The sequence below is a fragment of the Siphateles boraxobius genome, unplaced genomic scaffold, assembly GCF_051911475.1.
Source record: "Siphateles boraxobius isolate OS27281-9 unplaced genomic scaffold, OSU_SipBor_1 76, whole genome shotgun sequence".
Taxonomy (NCBI): domain Eukaryota; kingdom Metazoa; phylum Chordata; class Actinopteri; order Cypriniformes; family Leuciscidae; genus Siphateles; species Siphateles boraxobius.
The window spans coordinates 224,556-242,520 of NW_027509204.1; the positions used below are offsets into that span (position 1 = coordinate 224,556).

General features: G+C 45.3%; 1 protein-coding gene across 3 annotated transcripts in view; it reads right to left on the reverse strand.

Annotated features, from left to right (window-relative positions):
• The window catches only part of LOC143724587 (6-phosphofructo-2-kinase/fructose-2,6-bisphosphatase-like), a 219,254-nt gene that overhangs the window by 16,572 nt on the left and 184,717 nt on the right, over positions 1-17,965 (reverse strand). For all 3 annotated transcript variants that reach the window (XM_077217756.1, XM_077217754.1, XM_077217755.1), the window contains 7 exons: positions 14,188-14,262; positions 14,002-14,058; positions 13,655-13,776; positions 4,880-5,087; positions 3,725-3,871; positions 3,472-3,576; positions 2,701-2,830 (listed from right to left, as the gene is read on the reverse strand). In XM_077217756.1, the coding sequence (XP_077073871.1) occupies positions 2,701-2,830; positions 3,472-3,576; positions 3,725-3,871; positions 4,880-5,087; positions 13,655-13,776; positions 14,002-14,058; positions 14,188-14,262 (844 nt within the window). The remainder of the gene's footprint in view (positions 1-2,700; positions 2,831-3,471; positions 3,577-3,724; positions 3,872-4,879; positions 5,088-13,654; positions 13,777-14,001; positions 14,059-14,187; positions 14,263-17,965) is intronic.

Here is a 17,965-nt window from a genome sequence, read left to right on the forward strand (position 1 = left end):
TGCAAAATCGCTCATCTCAATTTTTTTTCCAAATGTTACTAGAAGAAACAAGAAAATCTTTGTTTGCATCTGTTGCAAAGGAGAGTCAGCTTCTAGTTTAGTTAGACCATGGCTAGTTTCTGAATACTCTGCAAATGTTTCTAGGATCGCATCGAGTAGTGTCAAGATCTTGGTCACTGAGCCCGACTTAGAGCTCCATCTAGTGTCCACGGACCGCTCTAACTCCAAGCACTGCCGCTCTGGATTCAACTCCTTTTGAATTTCCATAAATCGTGCATGACGTCTGCTTCAAGTCATGAAGCCATGAACAGAATTCAGTGTTTCAAAGAACATACACGTGTCTAGATGCTTTTGCAACACTGCTGAGAACAAGAACAAAGCGATGTGAATGTACATAAACACCATTAGGAAAAGTACGTTTAAGGATGACCTGCACTCCGCCTTTTGCACCTGACATCACAGAGGTGCCGTCAAAACAAAATCCCACGCACAATGTATGCAGGGTCCAGGTTAAGTGGTGCTAACACTTTAAGTATTTTCTCTGAAATCGCATCCGCTGTCATGTCACATGTATCCAAAAATCTAATAGCCCTTTCTTTCACAATTCCTCCATGCAAGTATCGAATGCAAACTGCAACAAACTCTCTTTTCGAGAGATCTTTACACTCTTCTGGCATAATGGCATAATGTGTGTTCGGTTTCACATGCAACTCTGTTCTTATCTTGCGCAGCAGCAAGGAAGCGGCAGACTCAGGTAAATCATTCTGAATATCTGAGCTCGTCATCGTCGCATTTTTAGGCAGCTGGTCAGGGCGCTTTTGAATTTCCTGATCATAGTTTGAAAGCAAGAACAATTCCACAAAATGTCCCCTGTTTAATGCTTCCTCACTTTATCTATGACCACGCAACGGGATATCTTGCTTGGCACAAAAAAATACAATATCAAGCACAACTTTAATGTGTTCCCGATTTCTCTCCACAAAAGATGCGTTTACTTTGTCTCTGTTTAGCTGATCGAGCACTGTACCCATTGTACACTGCCATCGGGCTGTTGACTTTGTCTGTAAGCGCGGCCAGTTTAGCTTGTGAATGCATATGTCCTTTGCTGTCCTGATACTGCAAACAGGCTTGGCTCAGGTGTTTAGAATCTTTAAATCCATCTTCCATAAATGTTGCTTCGCTTTGCTCAGGAAAGTGCCTGCAGGGCTTACAGAAAACCGCATCACCGGATGTACTGTATTCCAACCAGCCGAATCTCTCATACCATCGACAAGAAAAACATTGTGGTTTTCCCGATATTACTGTGAATGGAAACCGGTGCAATTTAGGTTGCACGGGGGGCTGGTCCAGGTCAGACAGGTCCTGTGGTGGGGTTCCAGAGACATTGGAAGTTGACTCTGTTGGTTCATTAGATACCCCGTCTTTAATTATTGCCGATGTGCCAATCTCATTAGCAGGAGATGCAGATTCAGCTGCAGGGGCTCTAGCTTCGTTTGTAGACGGCCCAGATTCATTGGTAGACCTGGTTTCTTCAAGTAGTACACTTGAAACATCCAATTCAGGCTTCTTAAAAAATCTACTGATTGTTATTTGCGTCGCCATTTTCAAATTAAAATCTAAAAATGCACGAATCTTACTATTGTCACGTAATAGGCGGGACTGACAGCAACTGACGAATAATATTCACCTTTTAATTTTGACAAATGTATGGTATGCGCTTATAGGGAGAGGGAAAACTACGAAACTTGTATTTAATCTTTCTGTTAACAAACTTTTAACTATATTGTAACGAAGTTCAGATGTTATGGGAAGAAGGAGGCGGGAAACGGCGAACATTCACACAATTTAATAACAAAATATAACAAATGCAAAAATGAAAGTAAAAAACAGCAGCCCCTCACAGATGACTTCTGGCCAACTAAAACAGAAACAAAACACAAGTTCAGGCCTGTTCCTCTCTCCATCTCCAATGTCGTGGCTCCTCCTTTTCTGCTTCCGCTCCTCCGTGAGAGATACAAGGGCGGTGTGTCACGCAGGAGTCGCTCATCAGTAATCACGCCACCGGCCTCGCGCCGCTCTTTCACGGCCCTCGGCCTCGTCCTGCTCACCACATATATAAACTTAAGAGTGATAAGAAGTTTATTCTCATTCTTATTATTGTTGTTAATACAATAATTGTATACATATGTTTGGAAAATTGCCAACTTCTGATTGGGTTGGCCACAACTCTAAGTGGGCCCACCCGTAGCTTAGCCACTGCTTTAAAAATAAATACATTTTTGTAGTTTGTAGGGTTGGGGGTCTTTTGCTGTTAGGCTTAAGTTCTTCATCATCTCTTTTAGGATTGCCTATTGGACTCAAATGCCCAGTCTTAGGGAGAGTAGCAACAGTCCAGAAATGTGTTGTAGACAACTTGTCTAACCATGGAATGACGAAACACCCTGTAATACCCAGCAATGCAATGTCTTTAGCAATGCTGTTAGGGCCATTTTCTTAGACAAGAATGAAGATCACAACACTTTTTATGAGTAATCAATGCAGAAATTTAGGGCTGCATTTCCCAAAGCATTGTGAGCCAAGTTGATTTTAGAGACCATCCATTAGTTGCTGTGGTTCAACGATCTACTTAAGCTTACAATGCTTTCGGGAATATTGGAGTAAACTAATATTCCAGAAGTATGTTCCAAGGTTTCACTCTACCTGCACTTTTGTCCAGGAAGTATGCCAGCAGACAGCGCATGACAGCCTGATGACATATGACCAAAACATTCTCCTGGCGCTCAAGCTCCATGATTACAGGCTCTAAACGCTGAACCAGATCCTCATAGGACTGAACACACAAACACACACAAGTACTGTAGTACTAAAAGAAGGATAAAAATATATTAACCTTTGCATTTAATGTAAATTGAATTGATTGTGGCATTTCTTTTTTGTTTAGAATCCAGTATTCCCGTAATTCTTTTGTCTTTTATGAGTTCCATAAAGGTTCTCTGTTTCATCTTCTGTCCAAACATACCGCGCCATCTACATCAGGTGACCTCTAAATATTATTTTTCCGAATTGCCTGAAAAACCACCTCAAAAGTAAAAACGTTTTTCCCATATATGGGAGTTTTTGCGAATTGGCATGTTTCTATTGGGTGTATATTCAATCCGCAATTTAAATTTGCGCAATTTGAAGGGTAATGGAACCGCAGCTAATATAATCTTCAGAAAGGCTCACTGCAAAACCTTCATCAGTAATGCACTGACTGACAGCCAGTGCAACACGCAAACAAAACAAAAAAATAAAAAATTTAAATCTCTCATTGCTGTTCAGTATCAGCACCCTTGGAATGCTTTTTGGACAATCAAAATCAAGGTCCAAAAGTGTCCTTTCATACATGGTAGCCCAGGTGAGTTTTAACAAAGTCTCTTTCAAGGCAAGTCACTGCCTTATTCTTCATGTAGCTTGCCACAATATACTCACCTCCCCCTTTGGATAGCGGTACCGGTATTTGTCTTGGTCTCTGAGTGCAAACTCCTCAGGAAAGTGATCTTGAATCTCTTCGTACATCATCTCCTCACACACACCCTGCACAAGAACACATGCACTTCATGACAAATATATATAATTCAAAATCAAACAGACTTTGCAAAAGAACCAAAACAAATGGCAACTGTGGCTTTTGCCCAGTGGACACTTCGGTCAATCTCATATGTGCAAACAGCACTAGACTCACAGCATCAATCTCATTCAGTGCTTTCCATTGCTCATATGGTACTCCAATCGCCTCCGCAGTCTGGATTGTTCTCCTCATGTGACTGGTCCAGATCTTCAGGTCCAGGATGTACTGACCCCTGATGTATGTCCCTAGAGCAGCAGCAAACTGACACAAATACAAAAAGTGTGTCCCAAATCATAGTGTTGAAATAAGTATTTCAAAGATACCCTGATTGTCTAAGATTTCCTGGGATAATCCTGAATGCAGATCAATGCACACTAGCAGGCCAACAACCCACTGCGCTTTGGAGGAGGAATTTGGTTAAGAACTACAAACACAAATAAAAAGTGTTTAAAAACTGCAAACATTGCAGATATATGAGACTGAAGTAGAGAGGTTTAGATAAAGGGGTTTGAGTGATTAATAATCAGAATCTAACATAATGAAAAAAATTACTTTAATCTGCAAAAACATTGTGAACTTTAATATAGACATTTTTGGCTTTTACAATTTTAAATGCATTATTATGAAAAAACACGAGGACAATTCGCAACATGAAAGACCCTCAACTGGAAGATCAATGTGCAATTGACTGGTGGTGGTTGAGGAGAGATCCCCTGGTATGATTGTAAAGCGATTTGGGTGTACAGTAGTACATATGAAAGTGCTATATAAATGCCTCATTCATTCATTCATTCATTCATTCATTCATTCATTCATTCATTCATTCATTCATTCAATGTCTTTTCTCTCCAACAGGGTAGAATTGTAGTGTAAATTAAATTAACTAAATGTGGAGTCTGTTTACAAGAACAATCAACCTGAGTTCTCCCTACCCTACTAATGATATAACTTCTAAATGTAGTAACTGTGATGTTTGTACATCTTGTAATCAAATAAAGAAACAAGCACAGACACGTGTATATTTACTCCCTTGTCTTTAGTACTCTTCTTCTTTTCCTTCCTTCCACTGCCATCTAATGGCTACACAATAACTCTGCAGACACAACACTAATGATCTAGTAAATGTCCCCTTATCACAGAATTGTGGATTGGTTATAATAAACAGTAATAATAGTTACTTAAAACATCATCAATCCAGGATTCAAAGCCTGAAAGTCCTGCTTAACTCTCTTTCCATTATTTTAGATTTTAGATAAGATTTACGCTAACCTTCTTTCCTTGTGGAGAGAGACCGGAATCACCTCCTATACGCCCCAAAATGTTGAGTTCACTCTCTCCATGACGACAGAGGTAGATAGTGCGAGGTGTGACATGGATGTTCATCAGGTAGTAGACGATCCTGCTCTGAATATGATCCTGAACCTGATTCACCAAGTACCTGCTGCCCACGTTAAAGATCTTAATGTATGACAGGTTCCTGTGGACACACAGAGACAGGGCAGTAATGATGATGACTTCCACTCCAATCATGTCAAACAACAGATGTTTGTCAAATTCATGCTGCACTATTAACACTGTAACATACCATCTTGAATTTCAAAGATAGAATGAAATCATTGTAAAGAGGTAGGGTACCATCCGATGAGTTTTGCAGTGATTATATTTAAGTGCCAAACAAGTAACATCAAACGTGTTCACCCTCCACGCAAACACATACCATATTTACATATCAGTTCAATCATTTGTATGATAGAAAAACCTGAGTTTCCAACGCAGTTTGTCACAGGTCCAACATTCTCAAAGTAAATGATGGCACGATGATTTCAGTCAATAAACATCCACAGGAAGTTCCACAGGTTCAAGCAATTAAAAGACGACAGACTCAGTCAATAATCAATTGATAATTCCCACCCGCACTAAGCGGTCGAAAAAAACAGTTCAATAGAGAAACTTGTCTCAAGACGTATTTAGCATGTGCTTTATTAGAACATTAGGCTTAAATGAGTAGCAAAGAAAATAACAATTTCTCCTCAAAAACCCAATCACAGATGAATACCTCGAGCTACAGCTCACATCCATGTTTTTGTCCCCCCCCCCTCTAACTTCACTTCTTCTCTGCTTATATCCGCATCCTCCCCCCTCAGAACTGAGGACACTGCCCCCTAGTGTAGCGGCAAAGCACAAGTAAGAGTGAATTCAAATTAGAACTGTTACAACCCTTGCTGTAAAAAAGGCCAAATTCTGACAGTATCATACCATTTTCCTTTAAAACAGTAATCTAGCATAGAAAACGTCTCTGGTTACTTGCGTAACCTATGTTCTCTGAATAGGGAACGAGACGCTGCGGAAAGCGCAGTGGGGATATCCTCTGGATGTGCCGATTGCCTGAAGCCCTATAGAATCACGGCAATTCATTGGCTGATGGCGCTCGCGCAAGCTGGATCCGCCCCGACGCTCTTACGTTGTAGCATGACGAACGCGCGCGCGTCATCCTCTCCTCAGATTTCTCTGCCGAAAAGAAGAACTGTCGGCAGTGCGAGGAGCTTGGCAGCGAACGCAGCGTCTCGTTCCCTATTCAGAGAACATAGGTTACGCAAGTAACCAGAGACGTTCTCTTTCATAGGTTCACTCAACGCTGCGGAAAGCGCAGTGGGAACGAAATACCAAACTCGCCAAGCTTAAGCGCTGCCATAACTGGTAACAGACCAAATAATAATAACCATGACCGGTTCAAGCAGATAGAACCTGGGAACCTGGAGTCATGTCAAGATCTAAATTATAGAACCTCACAAAGGTGTGCGGAGAGGGCCAACCTGCCGCCACACAAATGTCTTCCAAGAGGGCCCCTCTAAAAAGAGCTTGAGAGGAAGCCACACTTCTGGTGGAATGTGCTCTGATGCTAAGAGGTGAAGGCAAACCACGCACCTCGTAAGCCAGCGAAATAGCATCCGTTACCCAGTGGGAAATCCTCTGCTTTGATGCCGCAAGCCCGCGGCGGCCAGCACCAAAACACACCAAGAGCTGGTTAGATTTCCTCCAACCGCCTGAGCGATCTACATTCAACTTCAAAGAATGGACCGGGCAGAGCAGGTTAAGTTTCCTTTCTTCCTCAGAGGCAAAAGGAGGAGGGTGGAAAGCGTTAAGGTTAACAACCTGAGAGCGGAACGCCGTGGAAAGAACCTTGGGTACATACCCCGACCTTGGCCTCAAGGTAACCCTAACCAGGCCAGGAGCGAAGTCCAAGCATGACTCACTAATAGAGAGAGCCTGCAAATCCCCCATCCGCTTTAGTGAAGATAAAGCCAACAAAAGAGCAACCTTAAGAGTCAGAATCCGCTCAGGGGCTGACTCCAAGGGCTCGAAGGGAGCCTCTGTCAAACCCTCCAGGACGACTGACAGGTCCCACGAGGGAACACCAGGGGGGCGAGCCGGTTTCAGGCGCCTAACCCCACGCATGAAGGCCGAAACTAACCTCAGTTTCCCCAAGGGAATCTCATCTGATTCTCTATGAGCGGCAATAGCTGCGACATATACTCTGAGAGTGGTAGCAGCCGCTTCGGAAGCAAACTTTTCCTGCAGGAATTCCAGCACTGAGCCTACTGGGCAGCCAACTGGGTCCCTATCATGTGCTAAGCACCATGCCTCGAATACCCTCCACTTGGAGGAATACAGCCTCCTCGTAGAAGGGGCTCTAGCACTCGCAATGGTCTCCTGAACGTCGGTTGGGAGATCAAAGCTTAAAGTTAACGGCCTCTGATAGGCCAAACGTACAGCTTCCAAATGTCGGGGCGAGGATGCCATATCCTGCCCTGAAGCTGGGAAAGCAGGTCCTCCCTGACCGGGATCTCCCAGGGGGAGGATACCAACAGAGGGATCAGCTCCGAAAACCATGGCTGGGACGGCCTGAATGGGGCTACCAGAAGGAGGCGGACTCCGCTCTCTCTCACTCTGGACAGAACCGCCTGGATCAGCTTGATGGGCGGGAAGGCATAGAGTTTCTGCATCGGCCAAGGGTGGGCGAATGCATCTATCCCCAACTGAGCTGGAGGGCTCGGGAGAACCAAAGCGGGCATTGGGACGACTCCTGAGATGCAAAGAGGTGCACTTCCGCTTTTCCGAACCTCTCCCAGATCAGGGCCACCGTCTGGCGGTTCAACATCCATTCCCCAGACCTGAGCTTCTGCCTCGACAGGAAATCTGCTGCGAGGTTCAGAATCCCTGGGACATGAACTGCTCTCAGAGAGAGGAACTTGTCCTGGGACCACAGAAGAAGGTGACGCGCATGCCTGTCTAGGGTGCGCAAACGTGAACCCCCCTGTCTGTTTACATGGGACACTACTGCCATATTGTCCGTTCTGACAATGACATGGTGCCCTTCAAGGAAAGGGAGAAATTGGCAAAGAGCCAGGAAGACAGCCCTCAGCTCCAAGCTGTTTATGTGCCACGAGAGGGTCTCGCCAGTCCAAACCCCACACGCTGGCCTGCCCTCGAAAACCGCTCCCCAGCCGGTCAGAGAGGCATCCGTCGTAACCATTTGACGACGGAATACCGCACCCATACCGACTCCTTTCTGAAGGAAGAGGGGGTCCCGCCAGATTGACAGGCCGCCAAAGCAACTGCGCGACACCTTCAATAGGCGAAGGGCTGGCCCTGTGGGCCGAGCCCCTGAGAGCTTCATCCACCACAGAAAAGGTCTCATGTGGAGTAGCCCTAGAGGTAGCACAGGGGAGGCCACGGCCATAAGGCCCAGAAGTCTGCGGCAGGTGCTCACGGAAACATGCTGGCCTAGCGCAAAGCGGGACAGACATGTCTCCAGACTGGAAATCCGTGCAGGAGCCAAACGGGCCTGCATAAGAACGGAGTCCATGTGTACCCCCAAGAAAACCGTGCTCTGAGCTGGAGTAAGAACGCTCTTCTCCGTATTCAACCTCAAACCGAGAGACTGAATATGACGGAGGACAATGTCCCTGTGGTGAGTCACCAACTCTCTGGAGTGGGCTAAAAGGAGCCAATCGTCCAGGTAGTTGAGTATATGGATGCCCTGGAGCCGCAACGGGGCCAGAGCAGCATCCATACACTTTGTGAACGTCCTTGGCGCTAGAGCGAGGCCAAAGGGGAGGACCCTGTACTGGTACGCTTTCTCTCCAAAGGCGAACCTGAGAAACTTCCTGTGTCGCCGTACGACCTGGATGTGGAAATAAGCATCCTTGAGGTCTACTGTCACGAACCAGTGCCCCAGCCGGATATGAGATATGATGGCCTTAAGCGTCAACATTTTGAATTTCCCTTTGTAAAGAGAGAAGTTCAACCGGCGAAGATCTAGTATCGGCCGCAGGCCGCCTCCCTTCTTCGGGACCAGGAAGTAACGGCTGTAGAAGCCCTGTTCGACTTTCCCCGAAGGAATCTCTTCTATCGCCCCCTTCAGCAGAAGGGATGAAATCTCCTGCTGTAGTACAGAAGCCTGAGCGGCGCTGTCGACTACAGTAGGAAAGACCCCGTTGAAGCAGGGGGGGTTGCGACAAAACTGAAGCGTGTAGCCGAGCCGAACTGTGCGAAGGATCCAAGGCGATACCCCTGGTAAACGCTCCCATTCTTGAACGAAATGTGATAGAGGGAGAGGAGTGTTGCAGTGCAGGGGACATACCTGAGATAGGGTGTCGCGCTGTCCATGGGGAGGCGTGGTTGACCGTGGAGGAGAGCGCTTGGCGTCCTGACACGTACTGGGGGGTACCACCACCTGGATAGAAGTAACTGGGTCCGCCTGCTTCAGAGGAAAACGAACTGTGCCTCCGAGGAAGCGATTGGCGGGTATAACATGCGCCGGGAGCGAGGGGAGAAAGCAAGACGCGTCTCCTTCCTCCTGCTCCGGACTGGGTGAACAGAGTGAAACAGGACCTGCACTTCGAAACACACTGGGTGGCGAAGGTGACGGGGTTGGAGGAGGAGAGCCGGTTGGAGGAGGGCAGAAACGCTTGCGCGGTCTGTCCCAACCTCGTAGATCTGGTGCGGCTCTCCTCCTTCTGACCTGCGGGTCAGGAACGGCTCGAGGAGGCTGGAGCGGCCGATTTGTTGGACCGCTTCAGCTGAAGGCGCTTGTGAGGGCGCTGGCGGGGAAACGGACGACCTCGGGCTCCCCAGACCGTAGTTGGTGGGGGATGAGCCGGGTCATTCCTTCTAGTAGGGAATTCAACCCAATGAGCAGGGCGTTCTCGGGTCTGAGAAGGGGGAGGGTTGGAGTCTCTTGGCTCTCTAGATCTCCTGGGCATAAACTGCCTGAGCGCGTCCGACTGAGACTTAGCGGCACGGAACTTCTCAACCACCGTGTTGACCGCTTCCCCGAAAAGACCTGAGTGGGAGATAGGGGCGTCCAGAAGAAAACTCTTATCCTTTTCTCGGATCTCCGTGAGATTCAACCAGAGGTGGCGCTCTGCGGCAACCGAGCCCGCCATAGAGCGACCTACAGCCCGAGCAGTGTGTTTGGTGGCTCTTAGGGCCAGATCTGTGGCTTTGCGAAGCTCTTTGACAGCTTCGGGCGTCAGTCCCTCTCCTTCGTCCATGTCCTTAAGGACGTCCGCTTGGTCGGCTTGAAGGATGGCCATGGTATGCAGGGCCATGCCTGCTTGACCAGCAGCCATGTAAGACTTCCCAATAAGGGAGGAAGTAGTCCTACAAGCCTTAGAAGGAAGGAGGGGACGCGACTTCCAGGACGGTGCAGACGACGGGGCGAGGTGGTTAGCCAGCGTGTCCTCGACCGCTGGAATAACGGAATAACCCTGCTCCACAAAACCCACAAGGTTGGTGAAGTCAGCGGCTGCCGCATTAGTTAGGCGTGCGGAGAAAGGCTGCTTCCAGGATCTGGAGATCTCGTGATGCAGATCGCTGAAAAAGGGCAGCTTTCTTCGCTCTGGCTTAGAATTAGGGCCACTAAGGAACCTCCCGTCGAGTTTGGACGATTGAGACTCGCGGGGCTCAACAGGCCAGTCTATAGAGAGCTTCTCTGTAGCGCGCGAAAGCACGTCAATAAGCTCAGTGTAGGCCGGAGTAGGCCGCGCGTCCTGGCCGCTAGGCGGGATAACGTCATCAGTCAAAGCAGGCCCGAAATCCTCGGAGTCGGAAGCTGCAGTGTAAATCACGTCATCCAGACCGAAAGAAACCGATTCGCGGGCTCCCGGGCTGGGGCATAAATAATCATGCGCGAATTCAACCGCGCCACGTGCGTGCTCGGGGGAGGGAGGGAGAGAAAGGGCGAGGCCCGTCTGCTCGTACTCAATATCCTCGAGCTCAACATCCGAGCCCCAGGCCGCGGATCCACGAGAGGCCTCAGCGGTCTCGGGAGCGCGACGGGGGGAAACGATTGACGCCTTCTCAAAAACCGCGAGTCTAGAGCGGAGGGTTTTGAGAAGGAGATTGTCACAAAATTTACATTTTGACAATCCTAATACAGCCTCACGCGCATGCGAAAAACCCATACATTTAACACATTTACTGTGAGGGTCGTCGTTCGAAATGAAACGAACGCATGGCGGAGAACAGCGTCAATAATCCATGACACTTCACTGTAAGGAGAACAGAGTTCCACTTATGCCAGTCGCTGAAGTGTTGAGACGAAAGCTGTAGTTGAATTAGAAAAATTCGGGCTCAGAAAAACCGAATGAAGGGAAAGATGTGACCGCTTCGTGAAGGCAGAGAAATCTGAGGAGAGGATGGCGTGCGCGCGTTCGTCATGCTACGACGTAAGAGCGTCGGGGCGGAGCCAGCTTGTGCAAGCGCCATCAGCCAATGAATTGGCGTGATTCTATAGGGCTTCAGGCAATCGGCACATCCAGAGGATATCCCCACTGCGCTTTCCGCAGCGTTGAGTGAACCTATGAAAGAGAACAGTTCATTCTGGGTAATATTTGTAGTTTTCGAGAAAATAGTCAACAGGAATATACTGTGAATTAACAGCGCTCAAAGTCGACACTCAGAGGCCGTGTACCAAATCATACTCTATACGCTCATTCACTATTCCCTACATTAGTTCACTAATATAGTCCACTTGTGAGAGTGAATGAAAAGAAGTGAGTGAATTCGGACACTGATGAACACCTGATAAGCAGAATCACTGAAGGACAGAGAACAGAAACTAGCAGAAACACAAGAACTACAACTGACTTGAAGTGTGAAAGCAGTTTACAAAGCAGTTTACATTATTTATTTCATACATGCACAAAAATTACTTGTTGAGAATAAACAGAGATTTAGTTGTTGATGTTTTATTGAAAATAATAAACATGGTGTAGTCACCATGATGCCGATCAGTGTTTGCTTTAGTTGGGCTCTTGACTCTTTAACATTTGTTTTTTCTCTGGCTGCTGTACCCAGTAATAAGAAGCCAAGCATGATCCGTGTTGTCTTTGACTCCAGGGCACCTTATGATGGAGTCTCATTGAATGATAGTCTACTTAAGGGGCCAGATCTCAACAATAACCTCCTAGGAATGTGGCTATGATTTCGAAGGGAGACGGTGGCGATTACCGCTGACATTCAGCATATTTATAAAGCACATTTGTTCTGGCAAGAAAAATGCAAGAGGAGGTTAATCAGGTGTTTATAGCTGTTGTGATCATGCCATGATCATCCTGGACATGTATGATTTGCTGATCTCATCCTGTGTATAAGTTTTAAATTTATGGATATTAAATATTTATTAATCATATAGCATGAGATCCAGCAATGTTTCTGTAATCAGTTATTTTGAAGAATATTGAAACCATGTAGTGCATTAAAAAATGTTGAACTCCTGCTTGACTTTTGTCATCATCATCATCAATATAACAAACTGCATTCACAAACTGTGTGGATTTGCAAAACTGATCTCCATAATGGTAACGTCAAACCAAACATCTTTAATTAAACATCTCAATAACAACTTCTGTAGATGTATGACAGAAATAAAGTCATACTGGTTAATAATAAGTGCTACAATAATTGCTACAAACTGTCAATAAATTACCAGATAACACTTTAATAGTTAATGTGTAATGGCTAGAATGTCAGTTGTAGTTTTTGTGTTTTTCTATTTTCTGTTCCTGTGTTCCTCTTTCCTTCAGTCATTATGCTTGTTAACAGCAGGTGTTCATCATTAATGCTCAACAATCACCTACATATTCACTGATTTATCTCACCACAACACAATGTTACTTTTTACTCTTTGTAGTGTGGCCTTTCCTGTGGGGTTGAAAGGGTTAACAGTGTAAGATAAAAAGACCCACAACATTTTTACAGTGATAAACTGTAAGTTATAAAACACTGTTGCCAGTAGTTCCCTTTAAAATTGTGTTTTTTTGGGTCACCATTGTGCTGAAGAGTAGAGCCTGTGATTCAGTCCAGGGGAAGATAAATGTTGAATTGTTTTTTAGTGGTCTCAAATGAAATAAATTCACAGTAATACTTTGCTCACATTATATGTGCATTACAAATATTAATTAATACATTTAAAGGACAGTTGGTCAATTTAAGGCAGTCAGTTTTTGCAAATGAAATTAGTTAACTTGAGTTTTACTATAGTACAGTAACATACTGTAAATTAGTGTGTTGCCAGTATTTTACTGTAAAAAAAAGCCTGGTAAGGTCTAATGCCTGGCTCACACTACAGGAGTTTTAAAATCCTAACTGATTGTGAAATCTAGCTGCAGCACACACTTAAGGAGAATCTTTGCAGATTTCCTTCCCTCAAATCTTAAACATGCTCACACTAAAAGATTTGAAAATCGTGGCGCATCACACACTACAAAATGTTAATAAGATTGTCATGCCCGAGGAAGCGACTCACGTGATCTCACGCAGCAAGATGGGAAATGGAAAAGCAGATGTAGCCTAAGGGAGGTGCAGGATTCGATCTGTGAACGCTTCACATTACCAGATAATATGCGCTGAATATCGGAACCGATCGAGGTCCCCGACAAGATTTTTTTCTCCGATTCTCGCAAGGGAAAATTGGGGATAAATCAGCCTAAATCTCCTGTAGTGTGAGCCTGGCATAACAGTGTGACAGCCTTTCACCTGTCTTTGTCATCATCTAAAGGAACATATGCGAGTTTGTAGCAGTCTATTCTCTTGAGGAAGTCAGTCACAGCCTCCTCTTTATCACAGTCAACGTAATCAGGACTGCTCAGCTTCACTTGCTGCAGATACAGACAGAAAAGAAAGCTCTTTTACAGAATGTAAACAAACATATATTCCAATACAGACAAACTCCTACAAACTTTCAAGAAATTACCAGATAATACTTTAATAGTTATGCAGCTCAGTACCGCAACTCACTCAATACTTTATTACACATAGATCAATAATCCTTAAACAAGAAATACATATATATTTTAAACACATCATGAAATAAATCTTATTACCTTGATGTTTTCTGCAATGATTTCTGGGTCATCACAAAGAGACTCAATAAAAAAGACCTACAAGAAGGATAATTTAATTTAAAAATTTAAAAATTATATATTGTAGAGATATTTTTTAATTCATTTCTAAAGATGAAGTATTCATTTTGATTAATATTAACTAATCATTTCACCTGTTTCACTCACTTTATAGCCGTTCTCTTTAGCAAAGGTGAGAATCACCTCTCTACGTTCTCTTGTTGTGTTGGTCGCATCAAACACCTGTGAGAAATTTCATTATCATAGAGAAGTCATTGCACCATTTGAGTGAATCACATCCTAAGCAAATGGTCATCAATTGTAGAATGAGAGTGGGTGTGAACTTCAATAACATACAGACCACATCGGTTACAACAGGAGCAAATTCATTTAGATTAGGTAACTGTATAAAAGGTTTAAAGGATGAGCTATCCTATCAGACACACAAATTATTCATTATATTTAACGAATAATCCAGCAAAATCACTCTCCCAACTAAGTTCTGTGACTCATCACCCGAAAACTGCAACTATCATCCCAATTGATGTAACACACAGGCAGAACCAGGTCTCTGGTTACAGCGCATGAAGACTGATGAGGTTTATGACCAGAAGGAATTTGCAGAGAGTTGTGAATCTCACTTAATTCTTGTTGAGAAGAATTTTAATCCTATATACTCTTATAAAACCACTTGAGAAATGTATAAACATGTATCCAATTTTCCCATCTCATGATTTTCCTTTTTTGGGGTTTGGCCTATGTATTCATTCTTGCTTTTAAACTCTTTTGGATTAATGTTTCAGACTTGCATACTATGGTTAACCAAAAACACATGAGTAGCATGTTCTTTTAAATCATAATCTTTGCACTCAAATCCTGAGACATATTCACACTTTAAAAAAAAATCACTGATCACAAGATCACTCCTGTTTTACGTTTTTTGAGAGATCCTGATGTGAAGAAGATGCCGAGCTAGGGGTCTTCTAAGGAGCCCTAAGTTTGTACCAGGCTGCTGGCTGCCTTGTCTTTCCATCCACTCTGACTCCCACTGGTTCTCTCTCATCAAGACAACATCAACAAAGATCAACTGGAGCCTCAAGAAATTGCATCAGGGAAGTTTTATTCAAAAGGATGAGACATGTATGTATCAAACTTAGTCTCATTATTTGGTACAGTACATTAAGTATCCTTAGAGGAGGGCTGAATTTCAAACAATACTACAACTTCTTGTTTTCCTGTATTCTGCTTCAGCTCTCTTTCCATTGCTAAACTGAATGTATGTACGTGTGTGTATGTTAGAGCAGTTTAAGTGTTTAGCCTAGTTAATAAAGTCTTGTTCATGTCACACGTAAAGTTGTCTGTTTCATGCTCATATACTGAAGTCCGTAATCATTCATACTTTGACTACATGCTCTATGTAGTACTGTAAAGAAAGAAAGTTATTTCCCATACCCCGGAGATTAACATTTATTAGAATTAATAAATAATTAATATTGCTAATGACTAATCGCTGGATGAACAGGTTAGTTGATTGTGGTATTAACTCTGCAACATCAAGTTAGTTTGAATACTTGATACAAATACTCATAATTAATTATAACAAGTTCCCTTTCAAGGGAACTCGAGCTACGTCAAGCTGTGGGAACGCCTCTGAGTGTGTGCGTCATGAAGCACGTATGGAATCAGTCCAATGGAGAGACGGAACGTCATAGGCGGGTGACGTCATCGACCAGGAAACTATAAAGCACCCCCAAAACACAAGCGCGACAGCTTCTATGCCTTCAGTAAGCTCTATATGTGGATCTGTCTCAAGTTTTTTTGTCTGTCACTAAGCAGGAGTTTCACTATTTCAAAAAACGATATATATATATTATATTGATAGACAATGGCGAGCGAACAACAATTTAAGAAGTGTGTTCCTCCCTGCTCGCGCTATTTAACGGGCGGGGATACACACAGCTAATGTGTTGTTTGTTTGGGAGTGCAGCATGCCCAGTCAGCTCTTGAGGGGGCTGATTGTGAGCATTGCGAGCGTTTGCCTCTTAGAACGCTCCGCTCCCGCCGATCACTCTTTGAGGAGAGTGGTTCGGTTCGCGATGCCCGCGGATCGGGTCCCGCTTATGCCGAGGCTGAGCAGCGACGTCATTCGTGGGGATCGCAGATGGATCTAACAGCGGGGCTTGAGACGGGCTTTGCCCTATCTCAGCCCTTACCTGTTAGATCCAGTGCCTCAGTCTCGGGTTCGGAAGCACGCTCTGCGGTTTCTTCCCCCCGAACTGAGGCCCCAGTACTGCAACTATCCAGTTCTGAGGATCTGGATGTTGTTAGTCTGGATGCGGGAGATGTCGATGATTCGCCATCTTGCTCTCCCGAAAGTGAGGAGCTTATGGAGGTGCTCACCCGTGCTGTTTCTAAATTAAGCATCGAGTGTCCAGCTGTTAGGCAGGAGTCTAGAGAAAAATCTAAATTAGATGAAAGATTTTTGCCTTCCCGTTCTCAACCTCCACGCCGGTGCTTGCCCTTCTTCCCTGATCTCCACACAGAGGTTTCGAGATCGTGGAAAAAGCCGGTCTCTTATCGTGTTTTTAGCCCTCAAACGTCCACTTATTCAAACATTGTGGGGGCTAAATCTTATGGTTATGGGGCGATGCCCAAAGCAGAAGAGGCGCTTGCTAGTCATCTTTCTGCTGAAGCTGCATCTTCTTTTAAAGCACCACTTTTACCTTCTAAGCCTCTTAGAAGTACATCAGCATTAGTGGGTAAGGCGTATTCGGCGGCCGGTCAAGCCTCGGCGTGCCTGCACACGATGTCCATCTTGCAGGCATACCAGGCTGACTTATTAAAGGTCGGCCAGAGTCGGCCAAGCTAATGGGCCGTACTATGGCAGCCCTGGTGGCCGCAGAGAGGCATCTATGGTTAAATCTCTCTGGCATGAAAGAAAAAGACAAAGCTTTTCTTTTGGACGCTCCGCTCTCTCCTCATGGTCTTTTGGGTTATTCTGTCAATACTGTCATAGATAGATTTCAGGAAGAGAAGAAACAGTCAGCAGCATTTCAGAAATTTATGCCTTTTAAAATTCATGTCCCCGGTACTGCTGGGCGGGAACAGTCCAGGCCGTCAGTCAGCTCCTCATATAGGGCGCAACAGAAGCAGAGTGTCGCGTTTCGCGCTCCCCCTTCCAAACAGTGGGACCAGACGCGGCACTCTCAGCCGAAGTCTTCTGGCAAAACTGATCTGAGAACAGTTATTATGGCCAAGAAGGCTTCGGCAAAGAGGAAGTCTCTTTGCTGAGGGTGGTCCCTGCCGTGGGATAGAGGTGTTCACCGCATTACACGGTGCCCGCTCTTCTTCGGTGCCCTCAGGGGCCCGTTCTGCCAACCCCGCCTTCATGCCGGGGCACAGACGGTCCCAGCGAGCGCTTTCCCGAGGGGCGCTCGCCCCCTCTGAGGAGGGTCTCAGAGCAGTTAAGCCAGTCGTTCCCTGCCGGTGCGCCGCTACAGTGCACTGTGTTTGCTGCTCAAGTTACACCAGAGGCCAGTCTCGAGAGACTGGTACCCTTAGTAGTATTTCTGGCAGAGTGGAAAAGCCTTCCAAAAATATCTCAGTGAGTTCTGCACACAGTAAAAAAGGGTTATGCTATCCAATTCAGGTGTCGTCCACCAAAATTCAGAGGGGTTCTGCCCACAGTGGTGGGCCCCGAGCAGGCTCTGGTAATGGAACAAGAGGTGAAAGCGCTCCTTCAAAAGGGGGCTTTAGAACGGGTTCCTCCTCCCAGGTTGGAGTCAGGTTTTTACAGCCGATATTTCACCGTTCCAAAGAAGGATGGGGGGTTGAGTCCAATTTTAGATCTGCGCCTGTTGAATCGCTCGGTAGGGAAGCTAAAATTCAAGATGCTCACTATCAAGCAGATCGTGTCACAAATCAGATCCGAGGAATGGTTTGTCAC